We start from the raw sequence: 19,547 nt of genomic DNA on the forward strand, positions 1-19,547 counted from the left end.
AGCCCCGTTCCCCCCCCAGAGTCACCCCTCAGCCCCCCCTAACTCCCCTTGAGCCCCCCCAAAACCCAATTCTCCCCTCACGTCCCCCCTCTCTGTGTGTCTGTGTCCCCCCCCCTCACAGCTCCCCCCGGCCAGAATGACGGGCAGCAACCCGGTGTCCCCCGCCTCCTCGGGCTCCCCCGGCAGCGTCTCGCCCCCCGCTTCCTCGCCCGCCGGCCCCCCCCGTCCCGATGGCCCCCCCGGTCCCCCGGAGCCCCCCAGCCTCTGGGACAAGACCCACGCTGAGATCGCCGAGCAGGCCAAGCATGTAAGTGTCCCCCCCCCAGGGGTGGGTTTTGGGGGGCTCAGTCCTATAGAAGCCACTGGAGAGTCTCGGGTGTTATTTTGGGGGGGGGGGTTTGGGGGGCACTTGGGGACTGGCTCAGCCCTATAGTAGCCACTGGAGAGTCTCGGGTGTTGTTGGGGGGGTTTGGGGGCCACTTGGGGCTGACCCAACCCTAGAGTAGCCAGTAGAGAATCTCTGCGCTCATATAGAACATATTTTGGGGAAGTTTAGGGGATTTTGGGGGGTGATTGGGGTCTTGCCCAACCCTATATCAGCCACTAGAGAATCTCTCTCTTTTTATAGATGTTTTGGGGGGGTTTAGGGGTTTTTTGGGCTGACCCAACCCTATATTAGCCACTAGAGAATTTTTATCTTCGTATAGGACGTGATTTTGGGGACGTTTAAAGGTTTTTGGGGGGCCAGTTGGGACTGACCCAACTTTATATCAGCCACTGGAGAATCTCTGTCCTTTTATGGAAAACGTTTTTTGGGGGGGTTTGGGGGTTTTTTTGGGGGTGTTTCCACTTGCCCCAACCCTATATCAGCCAGCAGAGAATCTCTGTTATTTTATAGAACAGGTTTTTGGGGGGTTCAGGGTGGTTTTGGGGGTGATTTGGCCTGACACAACCCTATATCAGCCAGCAGAGAATCTCTGTGCTTTCATAGAAGAGGTTTTTGGGGTGATTCAGGGTGGTTTTGGGGGTGATTTGGGCTGACCTAACCCTATATCAACTACTAGAGAATCTTTATTTTCATATAGGATGCGATTTTGGGGTGTTTAAAGGTTTTTTGGGGACCAATTGGGATTGACCCAACCCTATATCAGCCCCTGGAGAATCTCCGTCATTTTATAGAAGATGTTTTTGGGGGGCTCAGGGTGGTTTTTAGGGTGATTTGGGCTGACCCGACCCTCTATCAGCCACCAGAGAATCTTTGTTTTTTTATAAATGATGTTTTTGGGGGCGTTTAGGGGTTTTTGGGGGGTGATTCCCCTTGACCCAACCCTATATCAGCCACCAGAGAATCTCTGTTATTTTATAGAACAGGCTTTTGGGGGGGCTCAGGGTGGTTTTGGGGGTGTTTGGGTCTTGCACAACCTTGTATCAGCAACTAGAGAATCTTCATCCTCATCTAGAACATGATTTTGGGGGGTGGCAATCGGGACTGACCCAACCCTGTATCAGCCCCTGGAGAATCTCCGTCATTTTCTAGAACAGGTTTTTGGGGGATTCGGGGTGGTTTTGGGGGTGATTTGGGCTGACCCAACCCTCTATCAGCCCCTGGAGAATCTCTGGTCCCCCGTGGTGGGTTTTTTTTGGGGGGGTTCAGGGTGGATTTAGGGGTGGGGTTAACCCCCGCCGTGCCGCGCAGGAGGCGGAGGTGGAGCACCGGGTGGCGGAGATGAAGCGCGAGGGCTTCTGGTCGTTACGGCGCTTGCCCAAGGTCCCGGAGCCGGCCCGTCCCAAGGTCCACTGGGACTATCTCTGCGAGGAGATGCAGTGGTTGGCCGCCGACTTCGCCCAGGAACGGCGCTGGAAGAGGGGCGTCGCCCGCAAGGTGGGGACCCCGCCCACGGTGTGGGGGTGGCGGGATTGGGGGGGGGGACGGGGACGACACACGACTCAACCCCGTAGCCACTGCTGGCGATCTGGGGGCATCTCCGAGGGGTTTGAAGGAGCTTTAAGCAAAGTTCAACCTCATAAAAGCCACTGGAGAAGCCCTGGTGGCATCTCTGAGGGGTTTGGAGAAGCTCTAGGCAAAGCTCAACCTTATAAAACCCACTGGAGAAGCTCTGGTGGCATCTCTGAGGGGTTTGGAGAAGCTCAAGGTGAGGCTTAACCTCATAAAAGCCATTGGAGAAGCTCTATTGGCACCTCCGAGTGGTTTGGAGAAGCTCTAGGCGAGGCTCAACCTCATAAAAGCCACTGGAGAAGCTCTGGTGACATCTCAGAGGGGTTTGGAGAAGCTCTAGGCAAAGCTCAACCTCATAAAAGCCACCGGAGAAGCTCTGGTGGCATCTCTGAGTGGTTTGGAGAAGCTCTAGGCAAAGCTCAGCCTTATAAAAGCCACTGGAGAAGCTCTGGTGGCATCTCTGAGGGGTCTGGAGAAGCTCTAGGCGAGGCTCAACCTCATAAAAGCCACTGGAGAAGCTCTGGTGGCATCTCCAAGGGGTTTGGAGGTGCTTTGGGCGAGGCTCAACCTTATAAAAGCCACTGGAGAACCTGTGGTGGCATCTCAGAAGGGTTTGAAGAAGTTTTGAGCAAAGCTCAACCTCATAAAAGCCATTGGAGAAGCCCTGGTGGTATCTCAGTGGGATTTGGGGGAGGCTCAATCTCCTGGAGAAGCTGTGGTGGCATCTCCAAGGGTTTTGGAGGAGCTGTAGGCAAAGCTCAGCTTTATGAAAGTCACTGGAGAAGCCCTGTTGGCATCTCCAAGGGGTTTGGAGGAGCTTTAGGCAAAGCTCAGCCTTGTAAAAGCCACTGGAGAAGCTGTGGTGGCATCTCAGAGGGGTTTGGAGAAGCTCTAGGCAAAGCTCAAGCTCATAAAAGCCACTGGAGAAGCTCTGGTGGCATCTCTGAGGGGTTGGGATGGAGTTTGGGCGAGGTTCAACCTTCTGGAGAAGCTCTGGTGGTGTCTCTGAGGGGTTTGGAGAAGCTCTAGGCGAGGCTCAACCTCATAAAAGGCACTGGAGAAGCTCTGGTGGCATCTCCGAGTGGTTTGGAGAAGCTCTAGGCAAAGCTCAACCTATAAAAGGCACTGGAGAAGCTCTGGTGGCATCTCTGAGGGGTTTGGAGGTGCTTTGGGGGAGGCTCAACCTCTTAAAAGCCACTGGAGAAGCTCTGGTGGCATCTCTGAGAGGTTTGGAGAAGCTCTAGGCGAGGCTCAACCTCATAAAAGCCACTGGAGAAGCTCTGGTGGCATCTCTGAGGGGTTGGGATGGAGTTTGGGCGAGGTTCAACCTTCTGGAGAAGCTCTGGTGGTGTCTCTGAGGGGTTTGGAGAAGCTCTAGGCGAGGCTCAACCTCATAAAAGCCACTGGAGAAGCTCTGGTGGCATCTCTGAGGGGTTTAGAGGTGCTTTGGACAAAGCTCAACCTAATAAAAGCCACTGGAGACTCCCCTCCTCCATCTTGGGCATTTGCAGGACCCCCTGTGGGTGCTCTCCCACCCCCACCCTTGGGTGCTCCCCTTAGGTGGTGGAGATGGTGGTGCCACCAAAACCACCAGCAGTAGAAGACCAACTTTTATGGGGGGGTATCATGGGTTCCCAAGAGGTTTTGGGGTGCTGGGAGGGTTTTGGGGTGTGTCCCCCACCCATGGGTGCTCCCCCCCACCCACCCATGGGTGCCCTTCTTAGTTGGTGGAGATGGTGATGCCACCAAGACCACCAGAAGCAGAAGAACAACCAAAGCTTTTTGGGGAGTATCATGGATTCCCAAGAGGTTTTGAGGGTGCTGGGAGGGTTTTGGGGTGTCCCCCCCCACCCATGGGTGCTCCCCCCACCTGTGGGTGCTTCCCCCCCCACCCATGGGTGCCCCCTTTTAGATGATGGTGCCACCATGACCACCATCAGTAGAAGAAAAACCAAAGTTTTTTTGGGGGGTATCATGGATTCCCAAGTGATTTTGGGTGCTGGGAGGGTTTTGGGGTGTCCCCCCCACCCATGGGTGCTCCCCCCACCTGTGGGTGCTTCCCCCCCCACCCATGGGTGCCCCCTTTTAGATGATGGTGCCACCATGACCACCATCAGTAGAAGAAAAACCAAAGTTTTTTTGGGGGGTATCATGGATTCCCAAGTGATTTTGGGTGCTGGGAGGGTTTTGGGGTGTCCCCCCACCCATGGGTGCTCCCCCCCCACCCATGGGTGCCCCCCCCAGGTGGTGCGGATGGTGATGCGGCACCACGAGGAGCAGCGGCAGAAGGAGGAACGGGCCAAGCGGGAGGAACAGGCCAAGCTGCGCCGGGTGGCCGCCGCCATCGCCAAGGAGGTCAAACAATTCTGGAGCAACGTGGAGAAGGTGGGCTACCAACCCCCCACCCATGGGTGCCACCCTGCCCCACCCATGGGTGCCCCCCCACACCCCCTTGTAGCCACTCGGCAGGGTTCTGGGATCTTCTTTGGATGGGGAGGGACTGGGTGGCCAACAACCCCCATGGGTGCTGGGCAGCATGTCCCTGACACCCACCGTGGGCTACCAACCCCCACCAGGTGGCCACCACCCCCTGGGTGCTGGGCAGGGTGTACCTAGTTACCCTTGGGCCACCAATGTTTATATGTGGCTACCAGTTCTTCTTGGTGACCACCAAGCCTCAGGCCACCCAGGGGTGCTGGGCAGGGTGTATCTAGCTATCGTTGGGCCACCAGTGTTCCTAAGCGGCTACCAGTTCTTCTCGGTGGCCACCAACGCCCAAGGCACCCATGGGTGCTGGGCAGGGTGTATCTAGCTATCGTTGGGATACCAATGTTTCTGTGTGGCTACTAGTTCTTCTCAGTGGCCACCAACGCCCAGGGCACCCGTGGGTGCTGGGCAGCGTGTATGTAGCTATCATTGGGCTACCAATGTTTCCTAGCGGCTACCAGTTCTTCTTGGTGGCCACCCAGCCTCAGGCCACCCATGGGTGCTCAGCAGGCTGTATCTAGTTACCCTTGGGCCCCTCATGTTTCTAAGCGGCTACCAGTTCTTCTCAGTGGCCACCAATGCCCAGGGCACCCTTGGGTGCTCGGCAGGGTGTATGTAGCTATCGTTGGGCTACCAATGTTTCCCAGCGGCTACCAGTTCTTCTTGGTGGCCACCAACCCTCAGGGCACTCTCACTTCTCAGCCCAGCCATCTCTGGGCTACCAACCCCCACCAGGTGGCTGGCACCCCATGGGTGCCCAATGGCACATTCCTGACTGTCTATTGGCTACCAAGTTTCTTTGTGTGGCCACCACTCTCTGGGACACCCAAAGGTGCTCAACACCACTGGGCTACCAAACCACCTCAGGTGGTTGCCACCCTCTTTGTGGCACCCATGGGTGCACAACACCCCATACCCAATCACCGTGGGCTACCAACCTCCCTTAGATGGCCACCACCCAAGGGTTATCGGCACCCCATGACCTTGGGCTACCAAAACCTTTGGGTGGCCACCCACCACAGGAGCACCCGAGGGTGCCCAGTTTCCTGTTGCTGCTGGGCTACCAAATCCACTTTCCTGGCCACCACCCATTGGGTGTCCCCACACCCAGTCTTCTAGCCTGGTCATTCATTGGGCTACCACCCCTTGCTGAGTGGCTACTAACTCCTGGGGTACCCGAGAGTGCCCAGCACCACATCCCCAACCCCCCACTGGGCTACCAAACTGCCTTGGGTGGCCACCACCCCCAGGAGACCCAAGGGTGCTCAGCACAGCATTGTCAACCCCCACTGGGCTACCAAGCTCTCTTGGGTGGCCACCATCACCCTTGGCAGCCATTTTGTCCTGCTGTTCTAGCGCTGCAGCACGTGGCTGGTGGGTGGCCATGGTGGTCATTGAGTGGCTAGTGGGTGCTCTCAATGGCTAGTTGGTGACCTCAGTAGCTGTTGGGTGGCCATTGGTCCCTTATGGTGGCCCATGGGCACCTGTTAGGCTCCACGGTGGCCAGTGGACACTTCAGATGGCTGGTGGTCACCTGCAGTGGCCCAATGGTTGCCCGTGATGATCATTGAGTGGCCAAAATGTCTATTGGGTGGCCATGGTGGCTCTTGGGTAGGCAGTAGCCACCCATGCTGGCCAGTGAGTGGCCAGTGGTTGCTTGTGGTGGCCATTAGGTGCTCGTTGGATGCCCATGCTGCCCTGGGGTCATCTGTTGCGTGGTTACGGTGGCCACTGGGCACCCGTTCGTTGCCCTTGATGACCACTCAGTGGCTACTGCGTGCCTGTGGTGGCTATTGGTTGCTCATGCTGCCTGCTGGTTGCCCATGGTGGCTATTGGATGGCCATTGGTTGCCCACAGTGGCTGTTGGATGGCTTTTGGTTGCCCATGGTGGCTTTTGGTTGGCTGTTGGTCATCCCTGGTAGCCGTTGGGTGGTAGTTGGTTGCCTGTGGTGGCTGTTGGTTGCCCACAATAGCCGTTGGGTGGTGGTTTTGCCCATGGTGGCCATTGGGTGGCCGTTGAGTGGCCATTGGTCACCCATGGTGGCCGTTGGGTGGCCACTGGTGACCCACGGCCACTGGGTGGCTGTTGGTCGTGTGTGTTGGCTGTTGGTTGCTCATGGTGACAATTGGTGACCTGAGGTGGCCATTGGGTGGCCAGTGGTTACCCACAGTGGCCATTGGTTGCCCGTGGTGGCCATTGATGATCGGTGGTGGCCATTGGGTGGCTCTTGGTCATCTGTGTTGGCCATTGGTTGCCCATGGTGGCTTTTGGGTGGCCATTGGTCATCCATGGTGGCCGTTGGTCGCCCATGGTAGCCATTGGGTGGTAGTTGGTCACCGATGGTGGCTGTTGGGTGGCCACTGGTTGCATGTGGTGGCCATTGAGTGGCCACTGGTGATGCAAGGTGGCCGCTAGGTAGATGTTAGTGACCTGTGGTGGCCATTAGATGACATTTGGTGGCCACTGGTGACCCGAGGTTGACGATAGAGACTCATGGTGGCTGTTGGTGACCCGAGGTGGCCACTGGGTGGCTGTTAGGGACCCATGGTGGCCATTGGATGACATTGCGTGGCCACTGGTGACCCAAGGTGGCTGTTGGATGATGCTGGGTGGCTGCTGGTGACCCAAGGTGGCTGTTGGGTGACTGTTAGTGACCCGTGGTGGCTGTTGGATGACCTTGGGTGGCCGCTAGTGACCCCTGGTGGCCATTCGATGACACTGGGTGACCGCTAGTGACCTGACCTGAGGTGGCTGTTGCGTGGCTGTTGGTGACCCATGGCAGCTATTAGATGATATTTGGTGGCCACTGGTGACCCGAGGTGGCTCTTGGTGGCTGTTAGTGCCCTGTGTTGACCTTTGGATGACATTTGGTGGCCACCGGTGACCCGAGGTGGTTATTAATGACCCGTGGTGGCCATTAGATGACGTTGGGTGGCCACTGGTGACCTGAGGTGGCTGTTGGGTGGCTGTTAGCGACCCACGGTGGCTATTAGATGACGTTTGGTGGCCACTGGTGACCCAAGGTGGCTGTTGGATGGCTGTTAGTGACCCGTGGTGACCATTAGATGATGTTGGGTGGCCACTGGTGACCCAAGGTGGCTGTTGGGTGGCTGTTAGTGACCCGTGGTGACCATTAGATGATGTTTGGTGGCCATTGGTGACCTGAGGTGGCTGTTGGGTGGCTGTTAGTGACCTGTGGTGACCATTAGATGATGTTGAGTGGCCACTGGTGACCTGAGGTCTCCACTGGGTGGCTGTTAGTGACCCATGGTGGCTATTAGATGATGTTTGGTGGCCATTGGTGACCTGAGGTGGCTGTTGGGTGGCTGTTAGTGACCTGTGGTGCTTGTTAGATGACATTTGGTGGCCACTGGTGACCCAAAGTGGTTGTTAGTGACCCGTGGTGGCCGTTGGATGACCTTCGGTGGCCGCTAGTGACCCGAGGTGGCTGTTGGGTGGCTGTTGGTGACCCAGGGTGGCTATTAGATGACATTTCGTGGCCACTGGTGACGCAAGGTGGCTGTTGGGTGGCTGTTAGTGATCCCTGGTGGCCATTGGATGACATTGGGTGGCAGCTAGTGACCCAAGGTGGCCATCAGATGATATTGGGTGGCCAGTGGTGACCCAAGGTAGCTGTCGGGTGGCTGTTAGTGACGTTTGGTGGCTGTTAGATAATGTTTGGTGGCCACTGGTGACCCCAGGTGGCTGTTGGGTGGCTGTTGGTGACCCGAAGTGGCTATTAAATGACATTTGGTGGCCACTGGTGACTCGGGCTGTTTGTTGGGTGGCTGTTAGTGCCCTGTGTTGACCCTTGGATGACGTTTGGTGGCCACTGGTGACCCGAGGTGCTTGTTAATGACCCGTGGTGGCCCTTGGATGACGTCAGGTGGCCATTGGCCACCCGAGGTGGCCCCTGGGTGCTGAGGCGCGGCGGTGGCCCGCAGGTGGTGCAGTTCAAGCAGCAGTCGCGCCTGGAGGAGAAGCGGAAGAAGGCCCTGGACCTGCAGCTCGATTTCATCGTGGGCCAGACCGAGAAGTACTCGGACCTGCTGAGCCGCAGCCTCAACGCCCCCCGTGCCCCCCCCGGGGCCCCCCGCCGGGGCCCCCCAGCCCCCCACTCCCACCTCGCCCCCCAAGGTGGGTCCCATCACCGTGGGTGGGGGGCACCCAGGGGGTAGTTGGGGACGCTGGGGAAGGGGAAAGAGAGGGGCATTGAGATAGGGTGGGGGCAAGGGGTTGGGAGCACCCATGGGTGCTGGGGAGGGGAGAAGGGGTTGGGAGCACCCATGGGTGCTGGAGAGGGGATGGAGGCACCCAGAGAGGGTGGGGATGAGGGACAGGGCAACCCATGGGTGCTGGGGAGGGGAGAAGGGGTTGGGGGCACCCGTGGGTGCTGGATAGGGTACAGGGACACCCAGACAGGGTGAGGATGAGGGACAGGGGCACCCATGGGTGCTGGGGAGGGGATGGAGACACCCAGAGAGGGTGGGGACAAGAGGGACAGGCCCACCCATGGGTGCTGGGGAGGGGCCAAGGGGATGGGGACACTCAGAGAGGGTGGGGATGAGAGACAGGGGCACCCATGGGTGCTGAGGAGGGGACGAGGACACCCAAAGAGAGTAGGGACAAGAGGGACAGGCTTACTCATGGATGCTGGGGAGGGGCCAAGGGGTTGGGGGCACCCATGGGTGCTGGAGAGGGGACAGGGACACCCAGACAGGATGGGGACAGGAGGACGGAGGCATCTGGAGGGAACAAGGGGCACCCAGGGCCACCCCTGGGTGCCGGAGAGGTGACAAGAACCTCACCATATCCCCAGGGATGGTGATGGAGGGTGTCTGGGTGCCACCCATGGGTGCTGACCCCCACCCCCCTTTTTTTTCTGCCACCACAGACGGGGACATGGAGCCGCTGGACGAGGATGTCGCCGAGGGTCCCCCCCACCCCGAGGCGCGTCACCGCGAGCTGGAGCTGCTCAAGAGGGAGGGGGAGCTGCCCCTGGAGGAGCTGCTGGGCTCCCTGCCCCCCCAGGTACCCCCCCACCCTGCCCCCCACCTTGGGGACCCCCATGGGACACCCCTCACTCACCCCTGTGTCCCCCCGCCCCTCCCCCAGGCGCTGCTGCGGAGGAACAAGCGGCCTTGGGAGCCCCGCGAGGAGGACGAGGAGTTCGCGGCCGAAGAGGAGGAGGGTGAGGACGTGGGGGGGTGTCACCTGTCCTTGGGGCGCTGTCACCCGTCCCTGGGGGTCTGTCACCCATTTCTGGGGTTCTGTCACCCATCTTTGAGGGTCTGTCACCTGTCCTCGGGGGGGTGTCACCCGTTCTTGGGGGCTGTCACCCATTTCTGGGGCTCCGTCACCCATCCTTGGGGTCTGTCACCCATTTCTGGGGTTCTGTCACCCATTCTTGGGGTCTGTCACCTGTCCTTGGGGTCTGTCACCCATCCTTGAAGGCCTGTCACCTGCCCTCGGGGGGGTGTCACCCATTTCTGGGGTTCTGTCACCCATTCTTGGGGTCTGTCACCCATCCTTGAAGGCCTGTCACCCATCCTTGGGGTCTGTTCACATTTCTGGGTTCTGTCACCCATTCTTGAGGGTCTGTCACCCATTCTTGAGGTCTGTCACCCATCCTTGTGGTCTTGTGTCACCCATTTCTGGAGCTCTGTCACCCATCCTTGAGGGTCTGTCACCTGTCCTTGGGGTCTGTCACCCATCCTTGAGGGTCTGTCACCCGTCCTCAGGGGGTTGTCACCCATCCTTGGGGGCTGTCACCCATTTCTGGGGCTCCATCACCCATCCTTGGGGTCTGTCACCCATTTCTGGGGCTCCATCACCCATCCTTGGGCTTTGTCACCCATTTCTGGGGTTCTGTCACCCATCCTCAGGGGGCTGTCACTCATCCTTGAGGGTCTGTCACCCGTCCTTGTGGTCTGTCACCCGTCCTTGTGGTCTTGTGTCACCCATTTCTGGGGCTCTGTCACCCATTTCTGGGCTCTTGTCACCCATCCTTGGGGCTCTGTCACCCTCTTTTGGGTCTCTGTTACCCATCCTTGGCATCTATCATCCATTTCTAAGGATCTGTCACCCATCTTTGGGCCCTGTCACCCATTTCTGGGGGTCTGTCACCCATCCTTGGTCTCTGTCACCCATCCTTGGGGCTCTGTCACCCATCCTTGGGGGACTGTCACCCTTTTCTGAGTCTCTGTCACCCATCCTTGGCATCTGTCACCATTTCTGGGGCTCTTGTCACCCATCTTTGGGGCCTGTCACCCATTTCTGGGGGCCTGTCACCCATCCTTGGGATCTGTCACCCTTTTCTGGGTCTCTGTGACCCAGCCTTGGGGTCTGTCACCCTTTTCTAGTGCTCTCACCCATCCCCAGGGGGCTGTAGCCCGTCTTCGGCCTCTGTCACCCATTTGTGGGCGTCTGTCACCTGTTCTTAGAGTCTATCACCCATTTGGTAGAGTTTGTCACCCATTTCTGGGGGCTGCCACCCATCCTTGCGGTCTGTCACCCATCTTTGGATCTGTGTCACCCATTTCTGGGAGCCTGTCACCCATCCTTGGAGTCTGTCACCCTTTTCTGGGTCTCTGTCACTCATCTTTGGGGCCTGTCACCCATTTCTGGGGCTCTGTCACCCATCTTTGGGGTCTGTCACCCATCCCCAGGGGGCTGTAGCTGGTCTTTGGCCCCTGTCGCCCATTGTGGGCATCTGTCACCTGTTCTTGGGGTCTGTCACCCATTTGAGAGAGTTTGTCACCCCTTCGTGGGCTCTGTCACCCATCCTTGGGGTCTGTCACCCCTCCTGGGGCTCTGTCACCTGTTGGGGACATTGTCACCCTGCTGGGTCTCCTGGGATGGGTGCTCCGGGGCTTGGGGATGATGTCACCCCCTCTGGGGATGATGTCACCCCCCCACCCGGGCACGGTGTCACCCGCTGGGTCCCCACAGGCGAGGATGAGGAGGAGACAATCGCGGCGCAGGAGCGGCTGGAGGGAGACGTCGACCACAAGCAGGAGCTGGACGACCTGGCCCGTGAGGGTGAGTGCAGCACCCATGGGTGCCCCCCCCCCCCACCCCAGCACCCACACAGGCCTCTGGGGTTGGGGACATGGGGCGCGGGGACACGTGTGTGCAGGGACATGCATGTGGGGATGTGGGGGCGTGTGTGTAGGGACAGACATGTATGTGTGGGAACACGTGTGTGGGGGTGTGGGGGACATGCATGTGTAGGGACAGACACATATGTGCAGGGACATGTGTGTGGGGACATGGGGATGCATGTGAAGGGACAGATGTGTGGGGACACGTGTGTGGGGAGCTGTGGACACACGTGTGTGCAGGGATGGGGGTGTGTGTGGACACGCGTATGGGGATGTGGGGGACACGCGGGCGTAGGAACACAGACATGTACGTGGAGGGACACACGTGTGGGACGTGGGGCATGTGTTTGAAGGGACAGACACGTATGTGCAGGGACATGCGTGTAGGGACACGGGGACGTGTGTGTGTAGGGACGGGCATGTATGTGCAGGGACGTGTGTGGGGACAAGGACACGTGTGAAGGGACAGACATGTATACGTGGGAACACGTGTGGGAATGTGGGGGACACTCGTGTGGGGACATGTATGTGCAGGGACACGTGTGGGCATGTGAGGGACACATGTATGTGCAGGGACATGCGTGTGGGGGACACGTTTGTGTAGGGACAGACACGTATGTGCAGGGACATGTGTGGGGACATGGGGGACGTGTGTAGGGACAGACATGTATGTGCAGGGACACACATGTAGAGCTGAAAACGTGTGTGAAGGGACAGGGGGACTTGTGTGCAAGGACACGTGTGGATATGGGGGACACGTGTGTGCAGGGACAGAGACATGTTTGTGCAGGGACACATGTGTGGACTTGGAAACGTGTGTGAATGGGCATGGGACGTGTGTGGACATGGGGACATGCATGTGCAGGGACACGTGTGTGCACACAGTGGACACGTGTGCAGGGACAGAAGCACGTATGTGCAAGGACATGTGGGTGGACCTGGAATCGCATGTGTGAAGGGACCTGGGGGACACGTGTGTGCAAGGACACGTGTGTGGACATGGGGACATGCATGTGCAGGGTCATGCGTGTGCACACGATGGACACGCATGTGCAGGGACAGAGACATGTATATGCAGGGACATATATGTGGACCCGAAAACACACATGTTAAGGCACATGGGGATGTGTGTGTGCAAGGACACGTGTGGACATGAAGACATATGTGGAGGGACATAGGGATGTGTGTGCAGGGACACGTGTGGATTTGATGGACATGTGTGTAGGAACAGACATATATGTGTAGGGATAGATATGTGGATCTAGAAACGTGTGTGTGAAGGGATCTGGGGAACACGTGTGTGCAAGGAGATATCTGTGCATGTGCAGAGACATGTATGTGCAGGGACATGCGTGTGGACCTGGAAACACGTGTGTGAAGGGACATGGGGGACATGTGTGTGCAGGAACATGTGTGGACACGGGGACACGTGTGCAGGGACAGAGACATGTATGTACAGGGGTACATATGTGGACCTGGAAACACATGTGTGAAAGGACATGGGGATGTGTGTGTGCAGGGACACGTGGATCTGATGGACATGTGTGCAGGGACATAGGCATGTATGTACAGAGACACGCATGTGGACCTGGAAACACACATGTGAAGGGATATGGGGGACACGTGTGTGCAGGGACATGTGTGGGGGCATGATGGACGTGTGCGCATATGATGGATATGTGTGTGCACAGACATGTATTTGCAGGGACACATGTGTGGACCTGGAAACATGCATGTGAAGGGATTTAGGGAACGTGTGTGCAAGGACACGTGTGTCAACATGATGGGCATGCGTGTGCAGGGGCAGAGACGTGAATGTGCAGGGACACGCGTGTGGACCTAGAAACACGCATGTGAAGGGACACGTGACATGTGCAGGGACATGTGTACATATGGGGACATGTGTGAACATGATAGACATGTGTGCAGTGACAGGCATGTATGTGCAGGCACACATGTGTGGACTTGGAAACACGTGTACAGGAACAGGGGGACGTGTGAGTGCAGGGACATGTGCACGTGATGGACACGTGTGTGCAGGGACAGATGTGCATGTACAGGGACACACGTGTGGACTTGGAAACACACACGTGAAGGGACATGGGGACATGCGTGCAAGGACATGTGTGTGTGGAGATAGGGACATGCTTGTGCAGGGACACCTGCATGTGATGGACACACGTGTGCAGGGACACGGTGACATGAGTGGGTGGGAACATGGGAACACATGTCCAAGGACATGAGAACACGTGTGTGGAAAAACAAAGGGACATGTGCGTGTTGGGATATGAGGGGACACAAGAACACGTGTGAGGACACGGGAACATTTATGTGGAGGAGCGTGGGCACGCATGTGCGAGGACATGGGGGACACGCGCGTGCAGTGACGTGGGGGTGAGCATGTGGAGACGTGGAGGCACATGTGTTCCAGAACATGTGTGTGCAGGGACATGGGGACACGCGTGTGCCAGGGCATAGTGACACGTGTGTGCGGAGACACGAAGGCACACGTGTGCGAGGACAGGGACACACGCGTGTGCGGGGAGTCGGGGCCACCCGTGTGTGCGGGCAGGGGGATGCCCCCATCCTACGTGTTCTAAGCATGTTTTAAGCATGTTCTAAGCGTGTTCATGTCCCATAGGGGCGCTGCCGATGGAGGAGCTGCTGCAAAAATACGCCGGTGCCTTCGCCGACTCCGACTGCGACTCCCCGCCCGGCGCCAGCAGCACCCGCTCGGGTAGGGGCACCCATGGGTGCTGGGTGGGGGGGTGGGGGCCCCCCTAGGCGCTATAGGGTCACCCCGGGTGCTCTCCTCTTCTCTGATGTTGTAGAACCATCTATGGGTGCTATAGGGTGTCCCTGGGTGCTGTGGGGCTATTTCTGGGTGTCATAGGGGCACCTATGGGTGCTATCAGGGCACCCATGGGTGCTATAGGGGTGTCCCAGAGTGCTGTAAAGCCTCATTGAGTGCTATAGGGTCATTCTTAGGTCCTGTAGGGCCACCCTTGGGTCCTAGAGATCCCCTGTGAGCATCATTGGGTCACCCATGGGTGCTATAGGGCCACCCACGGGTCCTAGAGACCCCCTGTGGGAGTCACCAGATCACCCATGGGTGCTCTAGGGCCACCCTTGGTTCCTATAGAGCCCTGCTCAGGTGCCATAGGGTCACCTATGGGTGCTGTAGGGTCACCTGTGGGTGCTCTGCAGCCTCCCCAGTGTTACAGAACCATCTGTGGGTGCTATAGGGCATCCCTGGGTGCTCTGGGGCCATCTCTGGGTGTCGTAGGGGCACCCATGGGTGCTATAGAGGTACCCATGGGTGCTATAGCGATGTCCCCGGGAGTTGTAGAGCCTCATTGGGTGCTATAGAGTCATTCTTGGGTGCTGTAGGGTCACCCCTGGGTCCTAGAGATCCCCTGTGAGCGTCATTGGGTCACCCATGGGTGCTATAGGGCCACCCATGGGTGTCATTGGGTCACCTATGGGTGCTACAGGGCCACCCTTGGCTCCTATGGAGCCCTACTCAGGTGCCATAAGGTCACCCATGGGTGTCATTGGGTTACCTATGGGTGCTATAGAGTCACCTCTGGGTCCTATAGAGCCATACTCAGGTGCCATAGGGTCACCCATGGGTGTCATTGGGTCATCTATAGGTGCTATAGGATCACCCCTGGGTCCTAGAGAGCCCTACCCAGGTGCCGTAGGGTCAGCCATGGCTGCTGTTGGGTCACGTATGGGTGCTATAGAGTCACCCCTGGGTCCTAGAGACCACCCCTCAGTTACCATAGGGCCACCCACGGGTGCTGCCACTGGCCCCGCCCCTAGCACCCACCTATCCCCCCCCTCCCCCTTCCAGACTCGCCGGCGGCCGAGAGCGATGACGAGGAGGAGGAGGAGGAAGAAGACGAGGAAGAAGACGAAGAAGACGAGGAGGAAGAAGAAGAAGAAGAAGAAGAGGAGGAAGAAGAAGAAGAAGAAGAGCAGGAGGAGACCGAGGCGGGTGCCCCCGCCCCTGAGGACCCCTCCCCCCCACCAGGCACCCAAGAGCACCCAGGGGGACCCCCGCCAGCGGCCCCCCCACCCCCCTCGGCCGCCCCCACCCCCAAGAAGGAGATCACCGACATCGCCGCCGCCGCCGAGAGCCTCCAACCCAAGGGCTACACCTTGGCCACCACCCAAGTAATCCCTTCCCCTTATTCCTCCCCAGCACCCATGGGTGCTACCGGGAGGGGATCACCCACTTTTACACCCTTGTTTTAGGTGAAGACACCCATCCCCCACCTGCTGCGGGGCACCCTCCGGGAGTACCAGCACATCGGCCTCGATTGGTTGGTCACCATGTACGAGAAGAAACTCAACGGCATCTTGGCCGACGAGATGGGTTTGGGCAAGACCATCCAAACCATCTCCCTCCTGGCCCACCTCGCCTGCGAGAAGGGTGAGGGGTGCCCCCCACCCAACACCCACCCCACCCCGGGGTGACCCTGCTCTCTGTTGGGGCCTTGGGAGGTGTTTGGGCACCTGTGGGTGCTCTGGGGTCTTGGTAGGGTCTTTAGATCTTATGTACGTAGTTCTTGGGGGCTGTGGGGTCTTTGTAGGGTCTTTAGGGCTCTTCTGAGCACCCTTGGGTGTTGTAGAGTGTTTGTACAGTCTTCAGATCTTATCTGAGCACCCTTGGGTGCTCTGGGGTCTTTGTAGAGTCCTGAGGGTGCATTTGAGCACCCTTGGGTGCTCTGGGGTCTTAGTAGGCTCTCTAGGGCTGCTCTGAGCACCCTTGGGTGCTGTGGGGTCTTTGTAGGGTCTTTAGGACCCATCTGAGCACCCTTGGGTGCTGTAGGGTCTTTAGGACCCATCTGGGCACCCTTGGGTGCTCTGGGGTCTTGATAGGGTCTTTAGATCTTATCTACATTGTTCTTGGGAGCTGTAGGTTCTTTGTAGCATCTCGAGGGCTCCTCTGAGCACCCTTGGGTGCTGTGGGATCTTTGTAGAGTCTTTAGGACCCATCTGAACACCGTTGGGTGCTCTTGGGTCTTGATACGGTCTTTAGGGCCCATCTGAGCACCCTTGGGTGCTGTGGGGTCTTTGTAGGGTCTTTAAGGCCCATCTGAGCACCCTTGGGTGCTGTGGGGTCTTTGTAGAGTCTTTAGGGCCCATATGAGCACCCTTGGGTGCTGTGGGGTTTTTTTTGTAGGGTCTTTAGATCTTGTCTATATTGTTCTTGGGTGATGTGGGGTCTTTTGGATCTATCTGAGCACCCTTGGGTGCTCTGGGGTCTTTATAGAGACTTTAGGGCCAAATGAGCACCCTTGGGTGATGTGGGGTCTTTGTAGGTGTTTAGCACTCATCTGAGCACCCTTGGGTGTTCTGGGGTCTTTGTAGGGTCGTTAGATCTCATCTATGTTGTTCTTGGGTGCTGTGGAGTCTTTTGGGTGCATCTGAGCATACTTGGGTGCTGTGAAGTCTTTGTAGGGTCTTGAAAGCCCATCGCACCCTTAGGTGCTGTAGGCTCCTTGTAGAATCTGTAGGTCCCCATGAACTCCCTGAGCACCCATGGGTGCTGTAGGCTTATTATAGAGTCTGTAGGTCTCCATGAGCTCCTTAAGCACCCATGGGTGCTGTAGGTTTCTTGTAGAATCTGTACGTCCCCATCTGTTCCCCGAGCACCCATGGGTGCTGTAGGCTCCTCATAGAGCCTTTATGTTCTCATGAACTTCTCTGAATATCTGTAGGTGCTACAGACTTATTGCAGCTTCTGTAGGTCCCCTTGAGCTCCCCGAGCACCCATGGGTGCTGTATGGTCTGTAGCTCCCCATGGGTTCCCTGAGCACCTATGGGTGCTGTAGGCTCCTTATAGAGATTGTAGGTCTGTATGAGTTCTTTAAGCACCCATGGGTGCTATAGGCTCTATGTAGGCTCTATATAGGCTCTGTAGGTCCTCATGGGCTCCTTGAGCACCCATGGGTGCTGCAGGCTCCTTATAGGTTCTGTAGGTCCTCATGGGCTCCTTGAGCACCCATGGGTGCTGTAGCGTCCTTATAGAGTCTGTAGGTCTCCATGAGCTCCTTAAGCACTCTTGGGTGCTGTAGGCTCCTTATAGGCTCTGTAGGTCCTCATGGGCTCCTTGAGCACCCATAGGTGCTGTAGGCTCCTTATAGGCTCTGTAGGTCCTCATGGGTGCCTTGGGCACCCATGGGTGCTGTAGGCTCTCTTTATCATTTATAGGTACCTATGGGTTCTGTGAGCACCCTTGGGTACTGTAGGCTCTTTATAGGCTCTGTAGGTCCTCATGGGCTCCTTGAGCACCCATGGGTGCTGTAGGCTCCTTATAGACTCTGTAGGTCCTCATGGGCTCCTTGAGCACCCATGGGTGCTGTAGGCTCCTTATAGGCTCTGTAGGTCCTCATGGGTGCCTTGGGCACCTTTGGGTACTGTAGGCTCCTTATAGGCTCTGTAGGTCCTCATGGGCTCCCCGAGCACCCATGGGTGCTGTAGGCTCCCCACAGCACCTGTAAGTTCTCATGAACTTGTTTAAATACCTGCGTGTGCTGTAGATTTCTTGTAGAACCTGTAGGTCCCCCTGAGCTCCTCGAACACGCATGGGTGCTGTATGGTCTGTAGCTCCCCGTGGATTCCCTAAGCACCCATGGGTGCTCCCCCCCGCCTCCTCCTCCTGACGCCGCCCCCCCTCCCCGCAGGCAGCTGGGGCCCCCACCTCATCATCGTGCCCACCAGCGTGATGCTCAACTGGGAGATGGAGCTCAAGCGCTGGTGCCCCAGTTTCAAGATCCTCACCTACTACGGGGCGCAGAAGGAGCGGCGGCTGAAGCGGCAGGTGAACCCCAATCCCCCAGGGAGGGTTTTGGGGGGTCTCCTGACCCCACCCTGACCCTCCTTGGGCTCCCCCCCCACCCCACCCCCCACCCTGACCCCCACCCAGGGCTGGACCAAACCCAACGCCTTCCACGTCTGCATCACCTCCTACAAGTTGGTCCTCCAGGACCATCAAGCTTTTCGCCGGAAAAACTGGAAGTACCTGATTCTGGATGAGGCCCAGAACATCAAAAACTTCAAATCCCAACGTTGGCAGTCGCTCCTCAACTTCAACAGGTCCGGGGGGAGGGTGGGTGGGGGGCACCCATGGGTGCTATGGGGTGCTGCAAGGGGCTGGGGGACACCTCGGGGTGCTGGGGAAGGCGGGTGTGTTGGCAAAGGCCTGCGGTGCTGAGGTGGTTGGGGCACCCTGAGAAGGTGGGGAGCACCCTGGGGATATTTGGGGGCACCCATGGGTGCTATGGGGCACCCCAAGGGGCTGGGGGACACCTTGGGGTGCTCAGGGAGGTGGGTGTGTTGGCAAAGACTTGTGCTGAGGTTGTTGGGGTACTGTGGGGATGTTGGGGGGCACCCTGAATAAGGTGGGGAACACTTGGGGGGCACCCATGGGTGCTGGGGGACACCCTAAGGGGCTGGGGGACACTTCGGGGTGCTCAGGGAGGCAGGTGTGTTGACAAAGACTTGGGGCGCTGAGGTGGTTGGGGCACTGTGAGGATGTTGGGGGGTACCCTGAGAAGGGGGCAAGCACCTCAAAAAGATGGGGAGCACCCTGGCGATGTTGGGGGGCACCCATGGGTGCTACGGGGCACCCCAAGGGGCTGGGGGACACCTTGGGGTGCTGGAGAAGGCGGGTGAGTTGGTAAAGACTTAGGGTGCTGAGGTTGTTGGGGCACTGTGGGGATTTTGGGGACCACCCTGAGAAGGTGGGGAGCACCCTGGGGATGTTTGGGGGCACCCATGGGTGTTCAGTAGCTGCTTGGGGGTACCTGTGGGTGCACTGTAGCCCCCTGGGGAGCACCCACGAGTCTCGGTAGCTGCCTGGGGTTACCTTGTAGCTGCCTGGGGTTCAACCCTGGGTGCTCGGTAGCTGCATAGGGGTTACCTGTGGGTGCTCTGTAGCTGACTGGGGAGCACCCATGTGTGCTCAGTAGCTGCCTAGGGTACCCT

The 19,547-nt window shown here is 58.1% G+C and overlaps 1 protein-coding gene across 1 annotated transcript in view; it reads left to right on the forward strand.

Moving 5' to 3' along the window:
• Positions 1-19,547, forward strand: part of SRCAP (Snf2 related CREBBP activator protein) — a 49,022-nt gene that overhangs the window by 3,026 nt on the left and 26,449 nt on the right. The window contains 12 exon segments of the mRNA XM_074857453.1: positions 122-307; positions 1,697-1,882; positions 4,202-4,342; positions 8,391-8,583; positions 9,341-9,477; positions 9,562-9,637; positions 11,398-11,487; positions 14,191-14,286; positions 15,406-15,728; positions 15,810-15,987; positions 18,245-18,381; positions 18,487-18,656. Of these exon segments, the coding sequence (XP_074713554.1) occupies positions 137-307; positions 1,697-1,882; positions 4,202-4,342; positions 8,391-8,583; positions 9,341-9,477; positions 9,562-9,637; positions 11,398-11,487; positions 14,191-14,286; positions 15,406-15,728; positions 15,810-15,987; positions 18,245-18,381; positions 18,487-18,656 (1,898 nt within the window). The 5' untranslated portion in view covers positions 122-136.

Source organism: Strix uralensis, unplaced genomic scaffold (genome assembly GCF_047716275.1).
Source record: "Strix uralensis isolate ZFMK-TIS-50842 unplaced genomic scaffold, bStrUra1 scaffold_215, whole genome shotgun sequence".
NCBI classification, from domain to species: domain Eukaryota; kingdom Metazoa; phylum Chordata; class Aves; order Strigiformes; family Strigidae; genus Strix; species Strix uralensis.